The sequence below is a fragment of the Papaver somniferum genome, chromosome 10 (assembly GCF_003573695.1).
Source record: "Papaver somniferum cultivar HN1 chromosome 10, ASM357369v1, whole genome shotgun sequence".
NCBI lineage: Eukaryota > Viridiplantae > Streptophyta > Magnoliopsida > Ranunculales > Papaveraceae > Papaver > Papaver somniferum.
Window position 1 is genome coordinate 10,417,479 of NC_039367.1, and position 18,448 is coordinate 10,435,926.

At 37.0% G+C, this 18,448-nt stretch overlaps 1 protein-coding gene and 1 pseudogene across 2 annotated transcripts; one reads left to right on the forward strand and one right to left on the reverse strand.

Annotated features, from left to right (window-relative positions):
* The first annotated feature begins 7,141 nt into the window (after nucleotides 1–7,141).
* On the forward strand, nucleotides 7,142–8,171 carry LOC113318607 (GPI-anchored protein LLG1-like). Of its 2 annotated transcripts, none has more exons than XM_026566789.1 (3): nucleotides 7,142–7,330; nucleotides 7,412–7,462; nucleotides 7,581–8,171. In XM_026566789.1, exons 1-3 carry the CDS (start codon nucleotides 7,249–7,251, stop codon nucleotides 7,982–7,984), a joined length of 537 nt encoding a protein of 178 aa, XP_026422574.1. In that variant the 5' UTR covers nucleotides 7,142–7,248; the 3' UTR covers nucleotides 7,985–8,171. The 2 variants fall into 2 exon arrangements, with proteins under 2 accessions (XP_026422574.1, XP_026422576.1); XM_026566791.1 differs by having other exon boundaries at nucleotides 7,436–7,462.
* LOC113318608 lies at nucleotides 8,152–11,150 on the reverse strand (annotated as a pseudogene).
* Nucleotides 11,151–18,448: the final 7,298 nt, after the last annotated feature.

Sequence of the window (18,448 nt, forward strand, 5' to 3'; positions counted from 1 at the left end):
CACTACCGAGAAGGAACTGTTAGCCATTGTGTTTGCCTTAGACAAGTTTAGACCCTATCTCTTAGGTTCTAAGATCATCATATATACTGATCATGCTGCTTTGAAATATCTTTTGTCTAAGAAGGATACAAAACCTAGATTGATTAGGTGGATCCTTTTGTTGCAAGAGTTTTCTCCAGACATTAGAGATAAAAAGGGTGCCGAAAATGTTGTAGCAGACCACTTGTCTAGGCTAGTTGTTAGTTACCCTGATGATTCCCTTCCTATAAGGGATAACTTTCCTGATGAACAATTGTTCTTTGTTACCCAATTACCTTGGTATGCGAATATAGTGAACTATCTTGTTACTGGTCGAATGCCCCAACATTGGGGTAAACAAGATCGTTCTAGGGTTTTAGCTGAGGTTAAGCACTTCTTTTGGGATGATCCTTATTTGTTTAAGTATTGTCCAGACCAGATTATTAGGAGATGTATACCTGAGAGTGACCAGTCCAGTATTATTTCCTTTTGTCATGATCATGCTGTGGGGGTCACTTTAGTGCTAAGAAAACTGCTGCTAAGATATTGCAGTGTGGATTCTATTGGCCTTCGTTGTTTAAAGACTCCCAAAGTTACTGTGTGACTTGTGAACGTTGCCAGAAATTAGGAACCATTTCCCGTAGTAACATGATGCCCTTGAACCCTATTTTAGTTGTTGAGGTCTTTGATGTGTGGGGTATTGACTTTATGGGTCCGTTTCCTAATTCTTTTGGTAACTTATACATCCTTGTCGCTGTAGACTATGTCTCTAAGTGGATTGAGGCGGCCGCGTGTAAAACCAATGACCATAGGGTTGTGATTGAGTTCTTGAAAAATAATATACTTACACGTTTTGGTACATCGCGAGCTATAATTAGTGATGGAGGGTCACACTTTTGTAATGGACCTTTTAGGCTTTTGATAAAAAAATATGGTATTACACATAATGTAGCTACCACGTATCATCCACAGATTAGTGGCCATGTAGAAGTTTCCAATAGGGAGATAAAACATATATTAGAGAAAACAGTTAATCCTAATCGGAAAGACTGGTCGTCTAGGCTTACTGATGCCTTATGGGCTTACCGTACTGCGTTTAAGACCCCCATTGGAATGTCGCCTTATCGGCTTATTTATGGCAAGGCATGTCACTTACCTGTTGAGTTATAACATAGAGCTTATTGGGCTGTTAAGCAGCTAAATTTTTCACTCGACAAGGCAGGAGCCCATAGGAAACTCCAGCTCAATGAGTTGGAAGAGATTCGTAGAGATGCATACGATAGTGCTAAGGAGTATAATAACAAAATGAAACTTGTGCATGATAGAAATATCTTAAGAAAGGCATTTTCTCCAGGTCAAAAAGTTTTTCTGTATGATACCCGCTTGCATCTTTTCCCTGGGAAGTTACGTTCTCGGTGGATGGGTCCTTTTATTGTTCGCACTGTCTTTCCTCATGGAGCTGTTGAGATCGAGATACCGGATGGTAGTAGTTCTTCGAAGGTTAACGGTCAGAGATTGAAACCCTTTTTAAAGCCCTTTCCTACAGGTGATATTTAGGAGGTCCCTCTGGAGGACCCTGTTTACCTTTGATTGACCATCGAGGCGATTGTATGTTGTATATTAGTTTTTGATTTCTCTCTTCACCGAGGTACTATCTTTCCGACTTCTCTCTTTAATAATTCCTCATGTTACTTTACTATTTGGTATTGCTCTTTCATTAGAAACATTGAGGACAATGTTAGATTTAAGTTTGGGGGTGGGAAGAAACTTTTTGTTACCTTTTCGTTGCAATAAATAAACTCCAGAGCCTAGAAAATTATCCTTATTAAGGATGGAACTACCCAATCTAAGTGGATGGAAGCATTTTAGTTGTAGGAGTTGAGGGACCAATCTGATTAGATGGAAACATCTAAAGAGTCTATTCATAAAAGCACAGAGCTCGGGTGTTAGAAATAACATGGTAGTTTCGCCATGTCTCATTGAGTCCTTTTCACTTCTATTTTTATTTTTTATTTTTAAAATATGTTTCTCTAAGTGATTAGGTGGGGTTCACGATTCAATTTGTTACCATTGCTAGAGTGAAATAGAGTGATTGAGATAGCCAACAAAAAAAAAAAAGAAAAAAAAGAGTTGAAAAAAAGGAAGAAGAGAAATTGAGACCAGACCATCAGACCAACTGGAATAAATTCAATAAAGTCGACCACTGGAACCCTTGTATATGCCAGTTGTGTTGACCTAGAGTTAGGATTATCGACCACTGGTACCCTTGTATATGCCAGTGTGTTGATATTAGTCAGACCGGTATCTCAGTCCATTAGGATAGGTTCATTATGGCAGTGGCCTTCAGACATATATGAGAAACACCGTTCACCTTAGTCAACATCAGAACCATCTATGTTTTTCTGTATCCATATTCTTAATCTATCCATGTGATTTGTTTGATTCTGAGTTTGGATGCGACTATCTGAGTAGAGCTCTGTCACTTTATATGAATTTTAGTATGCTTGAGGGCGAACTCGTGTACAACAATTGGAATTTCGCATCAGGGTACTTCCTCCTGTAGTCAATAAGTATGCCAACCAAGGAGATTCTTTAGTGCCTTCCAAGGTTCTGTGTAGATAGCTAGGGTATGGAGTATAAAGGTTTTGTGGGTATACCTCTGGTAAGCCCTCCGGAGACAACACTCCGCTACTAGAGACACCTAGGGGTTTAAAGGCTTATTGCATACGCTAAATGCAATCGACGATGCCTGCGACAGTGAGTTAGGATTTTATTTCTATTTTATTTTTGCTCGAGGAGTAGCAAATAATAGGTTTGGGGGTATTTGATAGACACATTTTTGTGTCCGATTTGTCTCGATTCTATATATTGTTAGGGCTCATTTTTGTACTTATTACGGTGTTTTATTTATGTGTAGGTATTTTTGGCCAATAAAAATTTTTGGAAAAAATTGGCTCGAAAAGTTGTCGGAAAGCAACAGGAGGACACTTGCTATTCGGACCCCCGGTTTGGATAAGGGGCACCCCCAGGACACCCTTTAAGGTAGCTGCTAAAGGAACCCCTACTCTGGATAGGGGGCGCCCCCCCCCTTTCTTCACAAATTCAAATTTCAAATTTGGAGGTAAAACAAACCAGCATGCATGCAGATTAGGGTTCGCATTCTTGGGAAGATTTAAGGAGATTCAATCTCGGATTTTTGTTGGGCTGGACTTCCTAGAGCATAACAGGGTCAGTATATGTGATTAGATCGAATGAATTGGGTTAGATCGACCGGGAGAAGGAAACAGAGGTGTTATGGTCATGGGTTGTTGTTGGAGTATTTTTCGACAATTCAGGGAGATTAAAGGCTAGAAAAGCTTCCCCAACATTCGTAGTTATCTAATAAAGAGTTTGGAAGTATTGGGAGAGGTCAAAATACGCGTGAAGAGAGTTTGGTAGAAATAAAACTCCGAAACTTGCTGTGGAGATAAACCAAGATTTTGGGGGAGATTTAATCGAGCTGTGGCGTATAAAAGGAGAGGGGATAAGTCATATAAGATGACGAAACCTTAGGAGAAGTTTAGAGGAGAATAGAGAGCTCCAGAGATCGAGTTGCAGGAAAAATACAATATTCTGCTGATGTTGCTGAAGAGGAAGAACACGAAGAACATATTACACCCAATAGCAGTCGTTATATTACTACAGCAGATCACTATCGCTGTTTAACAGTCTTAAAATCCTGTAACAGTGACGTTTGTAACACACTTACGACATTGCAAATCTCTGTGTTATTACCTTCTCTTCTTTTTAATCATCTTTTGAGCCATAAACAATTATTTTGAGATCGTAATTAATATGAGGAGCTAAACCCCATTGTTGAGGCGATAGAGGAAGCTATTTTTCCAACAAAAAGCGGTACAATCTACTGTATTTAATTTATTGCAATTATTATTATGATTATTTGCCTTGAACTATTATTGAATATGATTTTTATTTGAGTGATTGTGATCTATTTTGATGGAGTATGCTTAGTTTATAGACTCTTGATGCTTCATACTTGGTATTTACAATTATTACTTTTGAAAATCTATTAGTTGCAATATTTTAGAATCAAATTAAACGAGAAAATTGCATGAATATAAATATTTGGACCAAATCACTTTGAACTTGGAAAATAGTGGAATCTTAGCCTCAGTGTTCTTTTAATATTGATACCAACTTTGTCAGTGTTTGTTATAATTATTAGTGAGTTTTCTGTTTAGTTTTGAATTTAAGTCTAAAGTTATCCTTCACAAGTTCGAGAATCGAAACACTTTTTACCACTATCTACAAATGTCATCAATTTTGTTGGCACAAAGGTTTCATTCCTAGAGGCCTCAATTCTAATTTTCTATTTTTACTTCCAAAAGTCAAGGGAGCTAGAAGACCAAATTTGTTCAGACCAATTGGTCTGAGTAATTTCAGTTTCAAAATTTTTACAAAGATTCTAACTACAAGAATGTATAGGCTGATGGAAAAGTTAATATCAGAACAACAAGGTGCTTTCTTGAAAGGCAGATGTATACAAGAACAAATTGTCTTGGCATCTGAGATGGTAAATGAACTTGATACTAAGAGGAGAGGAGGGAATGTTGGAATGAAGTTAGACATAGCTCAAGCATATGATTCCTTAAGCTGGGAGTTTTTGTTTGAAGCTATGAAGAAATATGGTTTTTCACTGAATTGTGTGAATTGGATACATCAATTGTTTATATCAGCTAAATTTTCAATTTTGGTAAATGGTGGACCCATAAGTTTCTTTGAGGTGAGAAGAGGGTTGAGACAAGGTGATCCTCTATCTCCAATTCTCTTTATTCTTTCTGAAGATGTTATGAGTAGAAGTTCAACTAAAATGGTGGACGAAAATAAGATAATACCAATGGTAAATCTCAGAGGAGTTCATCCAACCCACATTCTTTTTATAGATGATGTTTTCCTATTTTTCAATAGCCACAAAAGGAATATTCAAAAAGTTCTTAAACTTCTACAAGATTACCAATCATCCTCTGGTCAAGTTATAAACCAATAGAAGAGCAAATTGTTTGTTGGAGGTGTAAGTGAAGGAAGAAAACAAGAAATTGCAAATGTTTGTCAGATGAATTTAGCTTCTTTTCCAGACAAATATTTGGGAGTCATTTTGAATTCTGGAGGTGTGAAATCAACTACTGTTTGGGGGGTGGTAGAAATGTTGCAAAACAGGTTGGCTAGCTGGATTGGTAAGATGCTATCTTTTCAAGATAGACTGACTCTAATCAAGTCAATACTTTGCAGCATACCTATATATAACATGTCAGTGTATAAATGGCATGTTAGTGTGGTGAAGTTGTGTGAAAGACTCATCATAAATTTCTTATGGACTGGTGATCCATATGTAAGGAAATGTGTCACTCTCAAATGGGATGATACTTGTTCTCCTATGGAGGAAAGAGGTCTGGGAATCATAAGGCTTGAAGTGGTTAACAGATCATTACTGATGAAGTTAGTGTGGAAAATCCAGAATTCAAAAGCTGAATGGGCTAGATTTATGAGAGCTAAATTCTACACAATTGATAGTGAATGGATCTCTGGCTACAAAAAGTCATCAATTTGGCCTGGTTTGAAATGGGTTATAGATGAAGTAAAACAGAATACAAGATGGATAATTGGGAATGGTGATAATATTTCAGTATGGAATGATATTTGGATAAAAGATAAACCTCTTATGGAGGTTTTCCCTGATGATGAGTATATTGAACATAATAAAAAAATGAAAGTATCTGAACTCATAGTAGAAGGAGAATGGCTTATTCTTCAAATAATGCTTCAATTTTTTCAAGTAGAAGAGCTACCAATTATATCAAGAGGGGAGGATAGAAGAATTTGGAGTGGGACTATGTCAGGTGAGTTCACGGTTTCCTCAGCAGTTGAAATAATAAGATTACATTATAACAAGGTGGAATGGGCTAAGTCTGTCTGGAATCATATCCTTCATCCAACTACAACTAGTAATATTTGGAAATTGGTAAGAGGTATTTGTGCAACAGATGAAAAGATGCAAGGAAAAGGTTTCAGTCTAGCTTCAAAATGCTATATTTGTAAGTTGAGTACTGTTAACCTTGACCACATTTTGTGGCACTGTAATTTCATTCAATTGGTGTGGAAATGGCTGGGTGATGTTTTTCTATTCAAGATTCCCGAGTCTTATGAAGATGTGAAAAGTTTTGCTAAACTGAAGAGTAATGCAGTAAAAGACATTTGGTTATTAACAGCTTCAATAACAATGATGGAACTCTGGTTTTTAAGAAACAAAATATGCTATGAGGATGACAAGATTGATTTGGGGAAATTCAAACAAAGAATAAATAGATACACTTCCGACTGTGCAGTAAGAATAAAAAGTTTTATGTGGGAGTGCAACTATGACATGATGATTTTCAAATTTTTGAGTTGAAGCATCAACCAATAAAGAGGCAGAGGATTATGGAGATAAAGTTTAACCTGCCTGGAATAAACCAAACTTTGATCTGTTGTGATGGGGCTTCTAGGAGGAATCCTGGTGCAGCTGGTTACGGATTTATCTGCAGAGGTGATCAGAGTGAATTTATACATGCAGAAGCTAGAGGCCTGGGGGTTGCAACCAATTTCATATCTGAGGTAATGGTTATTATAGGTGCTGCTGAATGGGCAGTACAAAATAATAAATTGGATATAGTAATAAACTCTGATTCAAGTGCAGCATTACAGGCTTACTCTACTGGGAAGCTGCCATGGTTTTGTCAGGTTAGATGGGATAGAATAAAAGAGTTACTATGGAGGATTCAATTTGTACATAGTTTGAGAGAAATAAATTTCTCAGCTGATTCTCTTGCTAAAAAGGTGCAGGTTTGGAGAGGTGTGCAAGTCTGATTTTTACCACAAAGCCAAGTTTCCTAGCTACAATGGAATCTCCTGATAGAATTTACTATAGATTCTGCTAGTTTATGGGCTTTGCCATAGTCATTTGAGTTTTCTTTGTTTTGTTGTTTTGTTTTGGTTTTCAATTGGGCTTAAACTCTTGTAATCTTTAATTTTTGAGTAATAAAGTTTAATTGATTAAGCAAAAAAAAAACGCGTTATTTTTTCATTCTTGACCTGAATCATCGTTTATTTTCTTTCTCTCTTTCCTTTTTTTCCCCTCTCTGGCTATGAGCTCAAACCTGAAACGCAAGCAAATCAAAATCATATAAAAATTCAATGGCGTTGGTACGCTGTTGCTTCTCCACAGTTACGATCTTCTTGTTTTTCACTGGATTGACATCCTCATATTTAATCTCAGGTTAGTAATTTATTCTCTATTCTGAATCCCCTGTTACATTTCTATCAATTTTGATATTTCTAATTTTGTGGTTATCCCCAGATGATATCTTTCAAACTCATGCAGGAAGAACACTCCTCCAGTTGAAAAAAGGTTGATTTTCTTTAATCTGAACAATATAAGTCTTTTTGGTTAAGGAATTGGGATGGTCTTAGAAGTTTATGTTGATTCATAAGAAATATGATATGTATATTTTTTTTTCCCGATGCAGATTGTCCAGTTGATTTTGAAAACAAGAACTACACAGTAATCACAAGTCAATGTAAAGGACCTCGTTACCCTCGTGAGCAATGTTGCAGTGCTTTGAATGAATTTGCGTGTCCTTATGCAGATGAATTGAATGACTTGAATAATGTTTGTTCATCAACCATGTTCAGTTACATAATGCGAATTGGGGGTTACCCACCTGGTTTGTTTGCAAATCAATGTGTAGAAGGGAAATTAGGGCTTGAATGTTCGTCTGACCCACCAGGCTCATCTAATCCCAACCCTAATAGAGGTTCAGTGGTCTCAGTGTTGCTCGTCTTCAGCACTTCTTCTCATAGTAGTAATCGGTGTATTACTGTTTTGATGCCAGAATTGCCGATTTCCTCTATCCTCCATGGTTCAGTGTAGCAAGGTTGAAACTTGAAAGTTTCAGCAGTGGGAAGATATTTCATCCAGCGCTTCTGTGTGTTGCTTCTGTGTCGGAATGTATTTATTTTGTACTTTGTTGATACTATCAAGGAACTCAAAATTTCATGCATTTTTGATATACAATTAACATGAAAAATAAACCAATGGAAGCATAGAAACATACTTATTTCATAAACCTGTTAAAAGACATTTCACAACCAGATAAATAACCCACAAATTAGAGTTTGTTATAAGTTGGGGCTTCTTCTTAAAGGTCAAAGTGCAAGATCAAAGGATTACAGTAACATAAGTCTTGCCTCAACAAGAGATTTGATGATTTCCACCACCCGTCAGGTGGCCAGTCAGCACTGCGGACTGGTTTGCCGCTGGGTACCTTTTGTTTGACCTGTCTTCCTTCGTAGTAATAATAGCTGTTCTTCAACAATTTTTGTTTCCTAAAAAGAGCCAACAACTTGATCCTGCCCGCAAAGGAAAATAACTCAGTGAAACCCCTTCGGCAACATGAAAAAACTTCAATGCTCTCCACATCTTAACTTTATTCTTTTTTATTCTTTTTTCGTTCCTTTAATTCTGGTGGTGTAGTGCATAGCTATTATTGTGTTCCCACTAGGTCACTCTTCAACAACATTCACAAGTTCAAATTCCACCAAAGACAAATTGTTATCCTCCTTCACCGTGAAACTGGCAGGTTCAGACACTTCAACACGACCCCACTTGTCCACTGCAAGCCTCATAGACCCCTTGAACATATCAATCTTTGCATTGCGCAGAATGACAGTAGTATCGGGTTTCATCAGATCCACTGCAATGATATTAATAAATGAGGTTTTGTTGTAAACACGACTAACAAGCAGTAAGACATAAAAAGTTAAAACAAGGGACAATTGTTGAAAACAAGTAGCGGTTAGGCCAATAAAAAAAAAGAAGCAACATCAGACATAAATGGACAAAAGCTGTGCACAAAATCACTGGTCTTCTAGAATGTTTAGAAGATGGTTATATTTGTCAAACCCAGACTGCAGATACAACGAGGTCATTCTACATTGTCAGAGCAATAAATCATTAAACTGATGCAGGACAACTGCAGTTCCTGAAGGTATTAATACTTGGTTAAATCTCATGAGCTGATTTCCAATCTACAATCCCAGCTCATATTTTGTTCTAAACTATGGCGAGAGCATATACTGAACAACGTAGCACGAGTTGTATACATCAAAAACAGCAACAACAGATCATTGAAAGAGCTCCTATAAGGATGACATCTAATACCTTAGAAGGGATATATTTAAACAACAAGATATCCTCACATATCTGCATAATCAGGCATATTCAACCACTCTTAAGTAACTAGTAACTTAAAAATTCATACCGCGCAACACGAATTTAAAACTGTCATTAGTTAGAGAAATCAAATTGAAAATCTGGCATTACAAGGTTGTTTTTCTCGCTTCTATAAGTCCCTAATAATTGCCATCACCCTGCTTGATTTCTACTTCCCCTCTTGCTTATTCCAAATTTGTTACTTTCAGACAACAAGATCGTACTCCTAGACTAATCTGCTAGGTGAAGAGCATAGGCTCTGGGTGTTTAAGTGACATGCACAACTTTTTGTTATAAAAACATGAATGTTCTACTTGTAAATCATCCAAAAAGTTAAAGGTAAATTCTCAGCTCATATACCTAAAAGAGTACTTGCACGCATTAAAAGGTGGTCAAGATGGAGTTTAACATGTATGTACTGTATACAACAACTTTGATGAATAAATTATGTCTGGGATTTCGTTTGTAAGAAGCTGAATTGTGAGAGTTCAAAAGTAGCCACATGATAGTGACAATTTGAAACTATTTATAGAACGCCACTGCTCTTCAACAGTGTTCCCCCTAAACATCAAGGCTTCGGAAGTAATTTCAGATAGAAAAGTCTTCATATTCTTTCCTGGAAGAGTAGTTCTTGGTCACCGAGGGATTGAATTGAGAGATGTACATGGGCAATATATGGAATGGTTCTAACATTGAGGTAGCTGTAGGGCATGTGAATCCTAGTGGGCCACACAAATATATACCAAGGCCAAGAAGGCGGTTTCCAGCTCCGTGTATAATCTAGGTTCACAAAGCATATTCTTTTTGGTAAATAGCTGTAGGGCCTGCCGAGCTCCACTCCATGCCAGTTGCCCTACTAGCAATTCCAGTGTTAAAATCATTCCAAACATGACGTTATGACTCTCTCAGTTCATATACATAATCACTCATTAACATTTGATTTTGGGAGAATTTGGTATATGATCGATCATAAACAATGATGCAACAACTACCAGATCATCAAGACAGATCCAGAAAAGAAAGAAAGAAAAAAAGAAAGAAAGAAAGAAAGAAAGAAAGAAAGAAAGAAAAGCCATACCTGAAGCTAAAGGGTTTTTGTTCCATACCTGAAGCTACAGAATTTGGTTTAGAGCCAAACTCTCCCAAAGTCTCTTATTTCTTAAGAGATTTTGGTCATGCATAAAAAACTCATAAAACTCCCTCAAATTATATAATCCCTCTAAATCAAAACTAACATAGACTTCAATAGCTTTTAGACATGTCCCCAGTGGCTGATGCGGGTTTTTAAGGGACTTTAATGAACTCCCAAGAGCAAGCTCCCCACAACTAACCCGCTATTAATTATGGTTCAACTGTAGCTTCTAGTAGCTAATTCAAACTTCAATATAATAAGCTAAACATCTAAAAACTACAGTTAAAAATAGGGGTGCTATTTCAACTGCATGTTACCTGAACAAACTAAACTCCGAAAAATCTTTTCCTAATAAGCATCATCTGTTTTTGTATATGTTTCAATAAAGTTTTCAACAAATATCTTTCTACATGCAGGTTCTTATTTGCCAACATGTGAAATCTTTCACTATATAAATATTAATCAATACCTTGCTCATTTCTAGCTGTAAACACAATCATTCCAGTCTCATCTCCAACCAAGCATTCAGCAAGACGCATTTGACGTACTTGAGGACCATCAGGACGTCCTCTCTGTAAAACCGTCTTAGCTTACTACCTTCACAATGATTGTGTGTCCACTAGTTCCGGGTCGAAGTTGATCAACCTTAGTAAACACTGGTTTTCTCATTCCTGCCTTCGCTTCCTCAGCCATTCTAATAAAACCTCAGATTAATAATCAATTCTTATAAATAAAAACATTTAGATCATTGACTCCCTAAAATAAGAATTATCAAAAAACTGATCTCAGCAATTAAGGGATATCAGATTCAGATCTTCGAGAAAAACGACCTTAATTCTAACTTGATTATTAATTCTAACTTGATTAATTACATGGTAAAAGAAAATTGAAAATTAGGGACTTTAATTTACCTCGATAGTAGTTAAAAGAAGCAGCGATAGATTTGAGGTTTTTCTCGATACAGAGACTAATTTTCCTTCCTAGTTCTGAGGTTAGCGAACCCAATTTTCCATTAGAATGGAGAGGATTGATGTACCGCCATCGTTTATAAATTTTACAAGTGCAAATCTTGACCGGACATTTGGATGTGGTTGTTGTGCAACCGTGCAATCACAGATCAGGGTGTTCCAAGGGTGACTCAGTAATTCACATGCACTACATTTACAAGTACTTCGTACGTTTCTAAATAGGTTTGTTTGTGTGCATATTTACACACAAACCAGCCTATTATTTAGAAATGAATGAAATATTTTTTTTCTTTATAGAAAAAGCTTAGGCCTCTTAATAACACCTAAAACTGATACAAAAGATTGGCACTGGTTGGACCACTTGTCCTGCCATCATTGTTCTTACAAGATAGAGTTGTATTAAAAGTATTCATATTTTGGAGACGATGGATAATTTTTAGTCTTAATAAGATAAAAGTTCCTTGGTTGATATCAGTATTACTGTCTTCCTCTTCACTATTTGTTCTTTCATGATAACTTAGATGAAATCTCCTTTGGCAGCTTTGTGGTAGAGAAACTTGAAACAAACTAAAACTTCCATGGACTCAGCTTGTATCTCTATATTAGTGTGCTGCATTTCTTTGGCCCATTCAAAAGCTAGGTTTGCGCATCCTGTTTCTCCCCAAGCTCCAGAGTATACTGGATGTTCTCTGGTACCATTGAAGTTTCCTGCAAAATCCAGAATAGTCAGGGCAGAATAGTATATCAAAGTTTCAGGGGTCCTGCAGAGTGCATATTTTGATGATTTTTCAATACTCTGTTGTAGGATACTGATTCATATTATATGGTATAGTAGTTTTCCATAGATGAATCAGTTTCGTCAGTCAATAGAGAGAAACCATTCATAATATGCTGTGGCATGTTGTCAATTCTATTGTGATTGCATAAGTGTTGTTTAATGCAGTTTGAGGTTTGTGCTGCATTTGGCTGGATTTGTCTGAAAACTAGATCACATCTAGCTTTCCAGATGTATCAACAAGTAGTGGCATAAATATTACATTCATGGCTAGCCATCCCAGTATGAAACCAGGAATTTAACAAGTCCATGAAAATAGTAGTGTTATCAAACTGAGTATAATGAGGGCCAATGATTTCCTGCCAACCTAAAGAGGCAGCAGGACAGTTTAGGAACATATGTGTCATGGTTTCTTCTTCCCCACTGTTGCATATGGTGCATATATGATCAATGTAATGCAGAATACTGGTTGTTCTAGCATTAGTAAGGAGAATCCCATGAGCACATTTCCATATAAAAATCTTAATAGCTGAAGCAACATCCATGTTCCAAATTGCCTCCCAATTTCCTGTGGATGTATCACTTCTGTAAAGATTGTCAATCTTTGCCTTGTATAGAGACTTGACAGAGGATTTTCCTGTGTCATTTAGGTTCCAGATGACCTTGTCTTTTTCTGGGTGAGTAGGCAGATCAATAATGGCTTGAGCAACATTGTTACTAAAGTAAGATTGAACTAGATTTTCATCCCAGTTCCCATTAGGAAGGAGGAGAGAATCAACTATTTCAATATGGTAAGGACAACTTGAAGGTTTATTGAGTCTTATAGTAATGTTTGGAACCCAAAGGTCATCCCAAATTTTGATTCTACTCTCATTGCCAATCCTCCATACACAATGATGTTGGATGTTGCTAATGCCTTCTAGGATTCCTTTCCATATCCAGGAGTCTCCATCTTTTGGCTTTATGTCCATGTTGAGGACATTTCTGCCAATTGGATACTTTGCATCCATAAGTTTGTACCAAAGGTTGCTCCAGTCTCCAGCCAATTTTGGTGATCATAGAGTTGTTGAAGAGATCCATATTCATGAAGCCTAAGCCTCCCAGCTCTTTTGGTTTGCATACTGCAGTCCAAGATTTTGGGTAATAACCAGTGGGATTTTCCAAGCTTTTTACCCAGAAGAAGTCCCTTTGTAGTTTGCTGATGTCTTTGCAGGTTTGTTTTGGGATCTTGAAGCAGTTCATCTGGTAAATATAAGCAGATGAAGTGACAGATTTGATGAGCACTTCCCTCCCAACAGGGTTCAAAGGCACATTTTTCCAGTTGGATATCTCAATTTTAATTTTTCAACACCAGGTTTGAAAGAGTTGATTTTGCTTCTTCGAGTGAAAAGAGGTGAACCTAAATATTTATCTTCTAGCTGGAGAACTTGAACACCCATAGTATTGCTGATGGTGGGGATAAGGCTTGAGTTTGTGTTTTTACTGAAAAAACTCCAGATTTGGTGAAGTTGATGAGCTGACCAGAAGTACTTCCAAATATCCTTAAAATATCCATAATGTTCTGAGCTTCAGACATATTGGCTTTGCAGAAGATCATATTGTCATCAGCAAATAGAAGGTGGTTGATGGAGGGTGCAGATTTGCAAATCTTGATTCCATTGATAAGACTCAGCTCCTCAGCATGTATAAGAGTTCCTGAAAGAGTTTCCATGCAGAAAAGGAAGAGATAGGGAGAAAGAGGGTCACCTTGTCTTAGGCCTCTGGAAGGTTTGAAAAATTTATCATGAGAACCATTAATTAGAACATCAGAGGTGGAGGTGGATATGCACTGAAAAATTTTGTTGCACCACTGATCATTAAAACCAATCTTCTTCATGATGGTTATTAGGAAGGTCCAATCCACTCCGTCAAATGCTTTTGCCATGTCTATTTTGATATCCATACTTCCAATGTCTCTTTTTTCCTTTTTTTGGACCTCATATTGTGTATGATCTCATGAGCAATAGCTATGTTATCTGATATTTGTCTGTCAGGTATAAAAGACGTAAGGGGATATGATCTTGTTTAGATGAGGTTTCATTCTCTGCGCAATGAGTTTAAATATGATTTTATAAGTTGTATTGCAGAGGCTGATGGGTCTAAAATGGCTTGGGGAAGTAGGGATGTCAATTTTCGGGATGAGGGATATAAAAGTAGAGTTCATTTCTTTTAGTAAGTGACCAGAAGTGAAAAAATGTTGTACCATCTTGACAATGTCATTTCCTAGAATTTCCCAGTTGGCTTTGAAGAAGTTAGGTATAAATCCATCAGGACCTAAAGCTTTTATCACTAGCCATGCTGAACAAAATGGATTTAATTTCATTGTGATTAGGGTTCCTGTTAAGCATAATGTTGTCATCTGTGGTTATGGTTGTGGGAATGAGATTGATGATTTCAGGTGAAATGTTGGTGGTTTCAACAGTTGCCATTTTTTAGAAGTGGTTTGTAAAGCAGTGTTTGACTTCTTGGTAGTCTGTTATCCAGTCTCCTTTATCATCCTGTATTGTATCGATCTTGTTTCTTATGATTCTACTCTTGGTAGCTCTGTGGAAGTAGCTTGTGTTATGATCTCCCATATTTATTAGTTGATCTCTACTTTTGGTCTTCCAAAACTTTCCTTCTATGTCATGCCAGTTTTTTAGTTGTTTCCTTGCATCAGCTAGAGCTTGGCCTCTATCCATCCTGAAGTAATTGTTGTGTAACCAGTTTAAGTAATGTTTGCATTCTTCAATGTTTTTTTTATGTTGCCATAAACATCGTGTTCCAAACTCTGATTTGTAACTTTATGTTTTTGAGTCTTCTGGCAATGGTGAAGGCACTGGATCCAGATAAAGATTTGCTCCAACATTCAGTTATTATTTTCTTGCAGTCTTCATGGTACAACCAAGGACCAAAGAATTTGAAAGGTATCTTTCCATTTTTCCAATGGGGATTAGAATTTAGCAGGATGGGGTGGTGATCATACCCAATAGCTAGCATATTAGTGATGGTGGTGTTAGGGTAAAGGACTAGCCAATCTTCAGTTGCCAGTCCTCTATCTAATCTTTGTTCAATGAGAGCATGACCCCTTATTTTATTTGACCAAGTAAAGGGGCATCCAGTGAAGCCAAGATCAACAAAATCCGAATCAAGAATTTTGTTATTGAATAAAAAAGCTTCAGTGGAGTCAATGGGAAGAGTACTGAATTTTTCAGTGTCATGAAGAATAAAATTGAAGTCACCAATAACCAACCAAGGAAATTGGTTGGTGGATACAGTTTTATCTATCATTTTCCAAGAGTTTAATTTATTGGAGGTATCATTAGGACTACCATAGTAGCCTGTGAAAATCCAAGAGGGGCTATTGGCAGGTTTGACTATAGCATTGATATGGTTCAAAGAAAAATACATGATGTCTAAAGAGATGTTGCTTTTACATATCAATGTTAAGCCACCAGGAGTGCCACTTTCCCTTCCTAGGTTAAAAAACCAGAAGTTGTTGACACCAATATCATGCATAGTTTTCTTAAGCTTATCCTGCTTTTGTTTAGTTTCAGATAGGAATATAATATCAAGATTCAGTTTATTAAGCATATCATTGAGATAACTTTGAACATCTCTAGTTCCCAATCCTTGACAATTCCATGCCAAAGCTGTGAAGAATTTCCAGAAGTAGGACACACTAGGATACTTGGAAGTTAGTCTTATTGTGATATGGTCATACCAAGTGCTTATGATTATTTGAACTATAATGAAAAGTTTGAGGAGTCCTATAATGAAAAATTAAAGATAGACGAAAGAGTGTACCATTTTTTCAGAAAATGAGATTTCTAAGGTACCATTATCCATTAAGAGAGGAGTATTGCCAAGCTGCCTATTTGTATCTTCAGCCAAGTCCTTGAATCTCTTGATATTTTCCAAGTCAGTACTGTTGGAGAATTGGTTATCCTAATTGGAGATTGGTTTCTTTCTTTTGGAGTCAAGGTTCTAGGTGTTCAAGGAATTATCACTTAGGATCTCAAAGCTATGTGATTTTTTCTTAGCTTTCCAGGCCTCTTTCTTCTTTTTAGCAGTCTCAGCTTTCATTCTGGCTTTGATTTGGGCAAGAGTGGGAAGAGAATTGAAGGGAACAGTTTTAGGGGTAGGGGAAGTAGGGAAAATGTGTTCAGCAACAACAACATCAGCATCAACATCAATGTCATTGTTGTGATGAGCTCTTGCAGCAGCTTTCATTTTTGGGAGTTTTTTCTTGTAGGAACCCCCAAATTTTTTTTTTGCCAAATCAATTCTCCTATTTTTAATTTGGCAAACCAGGACATCAGGGTATGGGGAAGTGGACAAATCATTGGGTGAAGGCTGAGCTCCAAAGGTGATTGGGTTGTTTGATGAGGAAGCAATGTTTGTTATGGCCTTTTCAAGCTTCATCCTCTTAGCAATCTTCATTTTAGCTGCAAATTCAACTGCAGCATCAGCATCAGAGTAAGGTCTATAGATGACATCTTTTCCAACTTGGATAAAAAAAATTTGTGGGGTTCTTGGTGGGGTTACTGGTTGAGGGGTTGGAAGAGGTTATTATTGTGAATGAATTTGATTTTATGGAGTAGCACATATGGGACCTGGGTGGTCAAGAATCCTACATACTTTACAAAACTTTATGCCATTAAGAGCATAAGCACATTCCAACCAGTGGGAAAGAGTAGGAGTTTCAAAAGCTTCAATGCCAAATTTGAGAGATCTAGTGACATTGATAGTAAGTTTTTACTTCCAAGTTTTTTTTCAAATCTATCCCTACCATAAGGCTTTTTAGCATCTTGAAAGATTCCAATTGGCTTGACTATATTTCTGATATAAGGAATGATGTGTCATGGGATTCTCTTGATGAGAAGCCAAATCATGACCTTTGAGAATAATTCTTCATCAATCATCTCAGGGCCATTGGCTGGAACACCTACTAAAACCATAAGTTTAACAAATACTCCTCTAGTGCCTCATTTCCTCAGGGTTGAGTATAGTCCTCTTCATGAGTAATCCTGAGAATGTAGTAATTTCTTCTTTTGTTCCAGACGTCAACTTCAATTCTGCTTTGCATTTCCCAATTAGCATTTATGAAACTACTAACTCTGGAGGTTTGAAAGCAGATGTTGCTGCAAAGTTTTCCAATAAAACACCATTTCCAATCTTGAGGTTGTTTGGTTTTGACATTATCATGATTGATGAAGACTTTTGGGAATAAATCTTCAGGTATATTCAGAGCTGAGTTCATTTTATGAACCATACTATCAATATTGTTAAGATTGCAGTTGGCGGAAGAGGCCATGAGAGTGCAGTGATATTGAAAAAGAAGGTAGAGAAGAGGGGAGTTATGTTCACTGAAGATGGTATAGGTAATGGATATTTTTTCAAAAAAGAGGGAAAAGAGACAGGCTTTAATTTTAAATATGTTCATGGGTAAATGTTTATGCTTGTTGTACTTAGGATGGGTATTTAGAGTTCTGTAATTTATGGTCAAATAGTAGAGATGACTGATATGCGTGCACATATGTAGAAAGCAGTCTCCAATAGGAATGGATTTGGTACATTGATCTTGTCCTTTGTTGGCCAGCGGTACCTTGGATAGAGACCTGTCATGAAAATCCAAATTATGTGTTGTGTTTTTAGCAGCTTTGCAATTAAAAGTAAAAGTAGTCATTGTTACCAATTTGCAGTAATTTTTATCCTTGACATCATCAAATGTAGAGTAGTGGTAAAGTTATTGTTGATCGAGTCCTGTCTTCGGGTTGGACTGTTGCCCCGTAATCAAGAGCCCATTTAAAGAGTTGGAGTGGTTCTTATCCCAGTCAGTTTGCCAATCAACATCGGTCAGATTTCGAGTCAATTGTCTTATTTCTGGTATGTAAGCATGTGAACTGCACATGTATTGATCCAGTCATCCCAGAGGGCCGAACTGTAAGGCTGAGGGACTAATTTCCATCTGTCAAACATGATAGATTAGTAGCAGTTATAGGGGATAGAAGAGGGGCTAGTTGGGGAGAAATTGAAAAGACAGTGCAAGTAGAAAGAGGTTGAGTGATGGTAGATATTTCTCTTCGGGAACCGCTGCCAATTAATTGTGAGACGACCCACAACCAACACGAAGAATCCTTTAAATGGATCCAATTAACCGTCGGAGAGATTTTCCCATTCACTTTCTTTTGTTCATTTCCTCATATTCTCAAAAGAGTATTGAAAAG

Excerpts from the sequence above, each read along its gene's own strand:
- LOC113318607 (XM_026566789.1), top strand. The coding sequence starts at position 7,249 with ATGGCGTTGGTACGCTGTTGCTTCTCCACAGTTACGATCTTCTTGTTT. Across the intron at positions 7,331-7,411 it reads ATCCTCATATTTAATCTCAG|ATGATATCTTTCAAACTCAT; the intron begins GTTAGTAATTTA and ends GGTTATCCCCAG. Across the intron at positions 7,463-7,580 it reads ACTCCTCCAGTTGAAAAAAG|ATTGTCCAGTTGATTTTGAA; the intron begins GTTGATTTTCTT and ends TTCCCGATGCAG.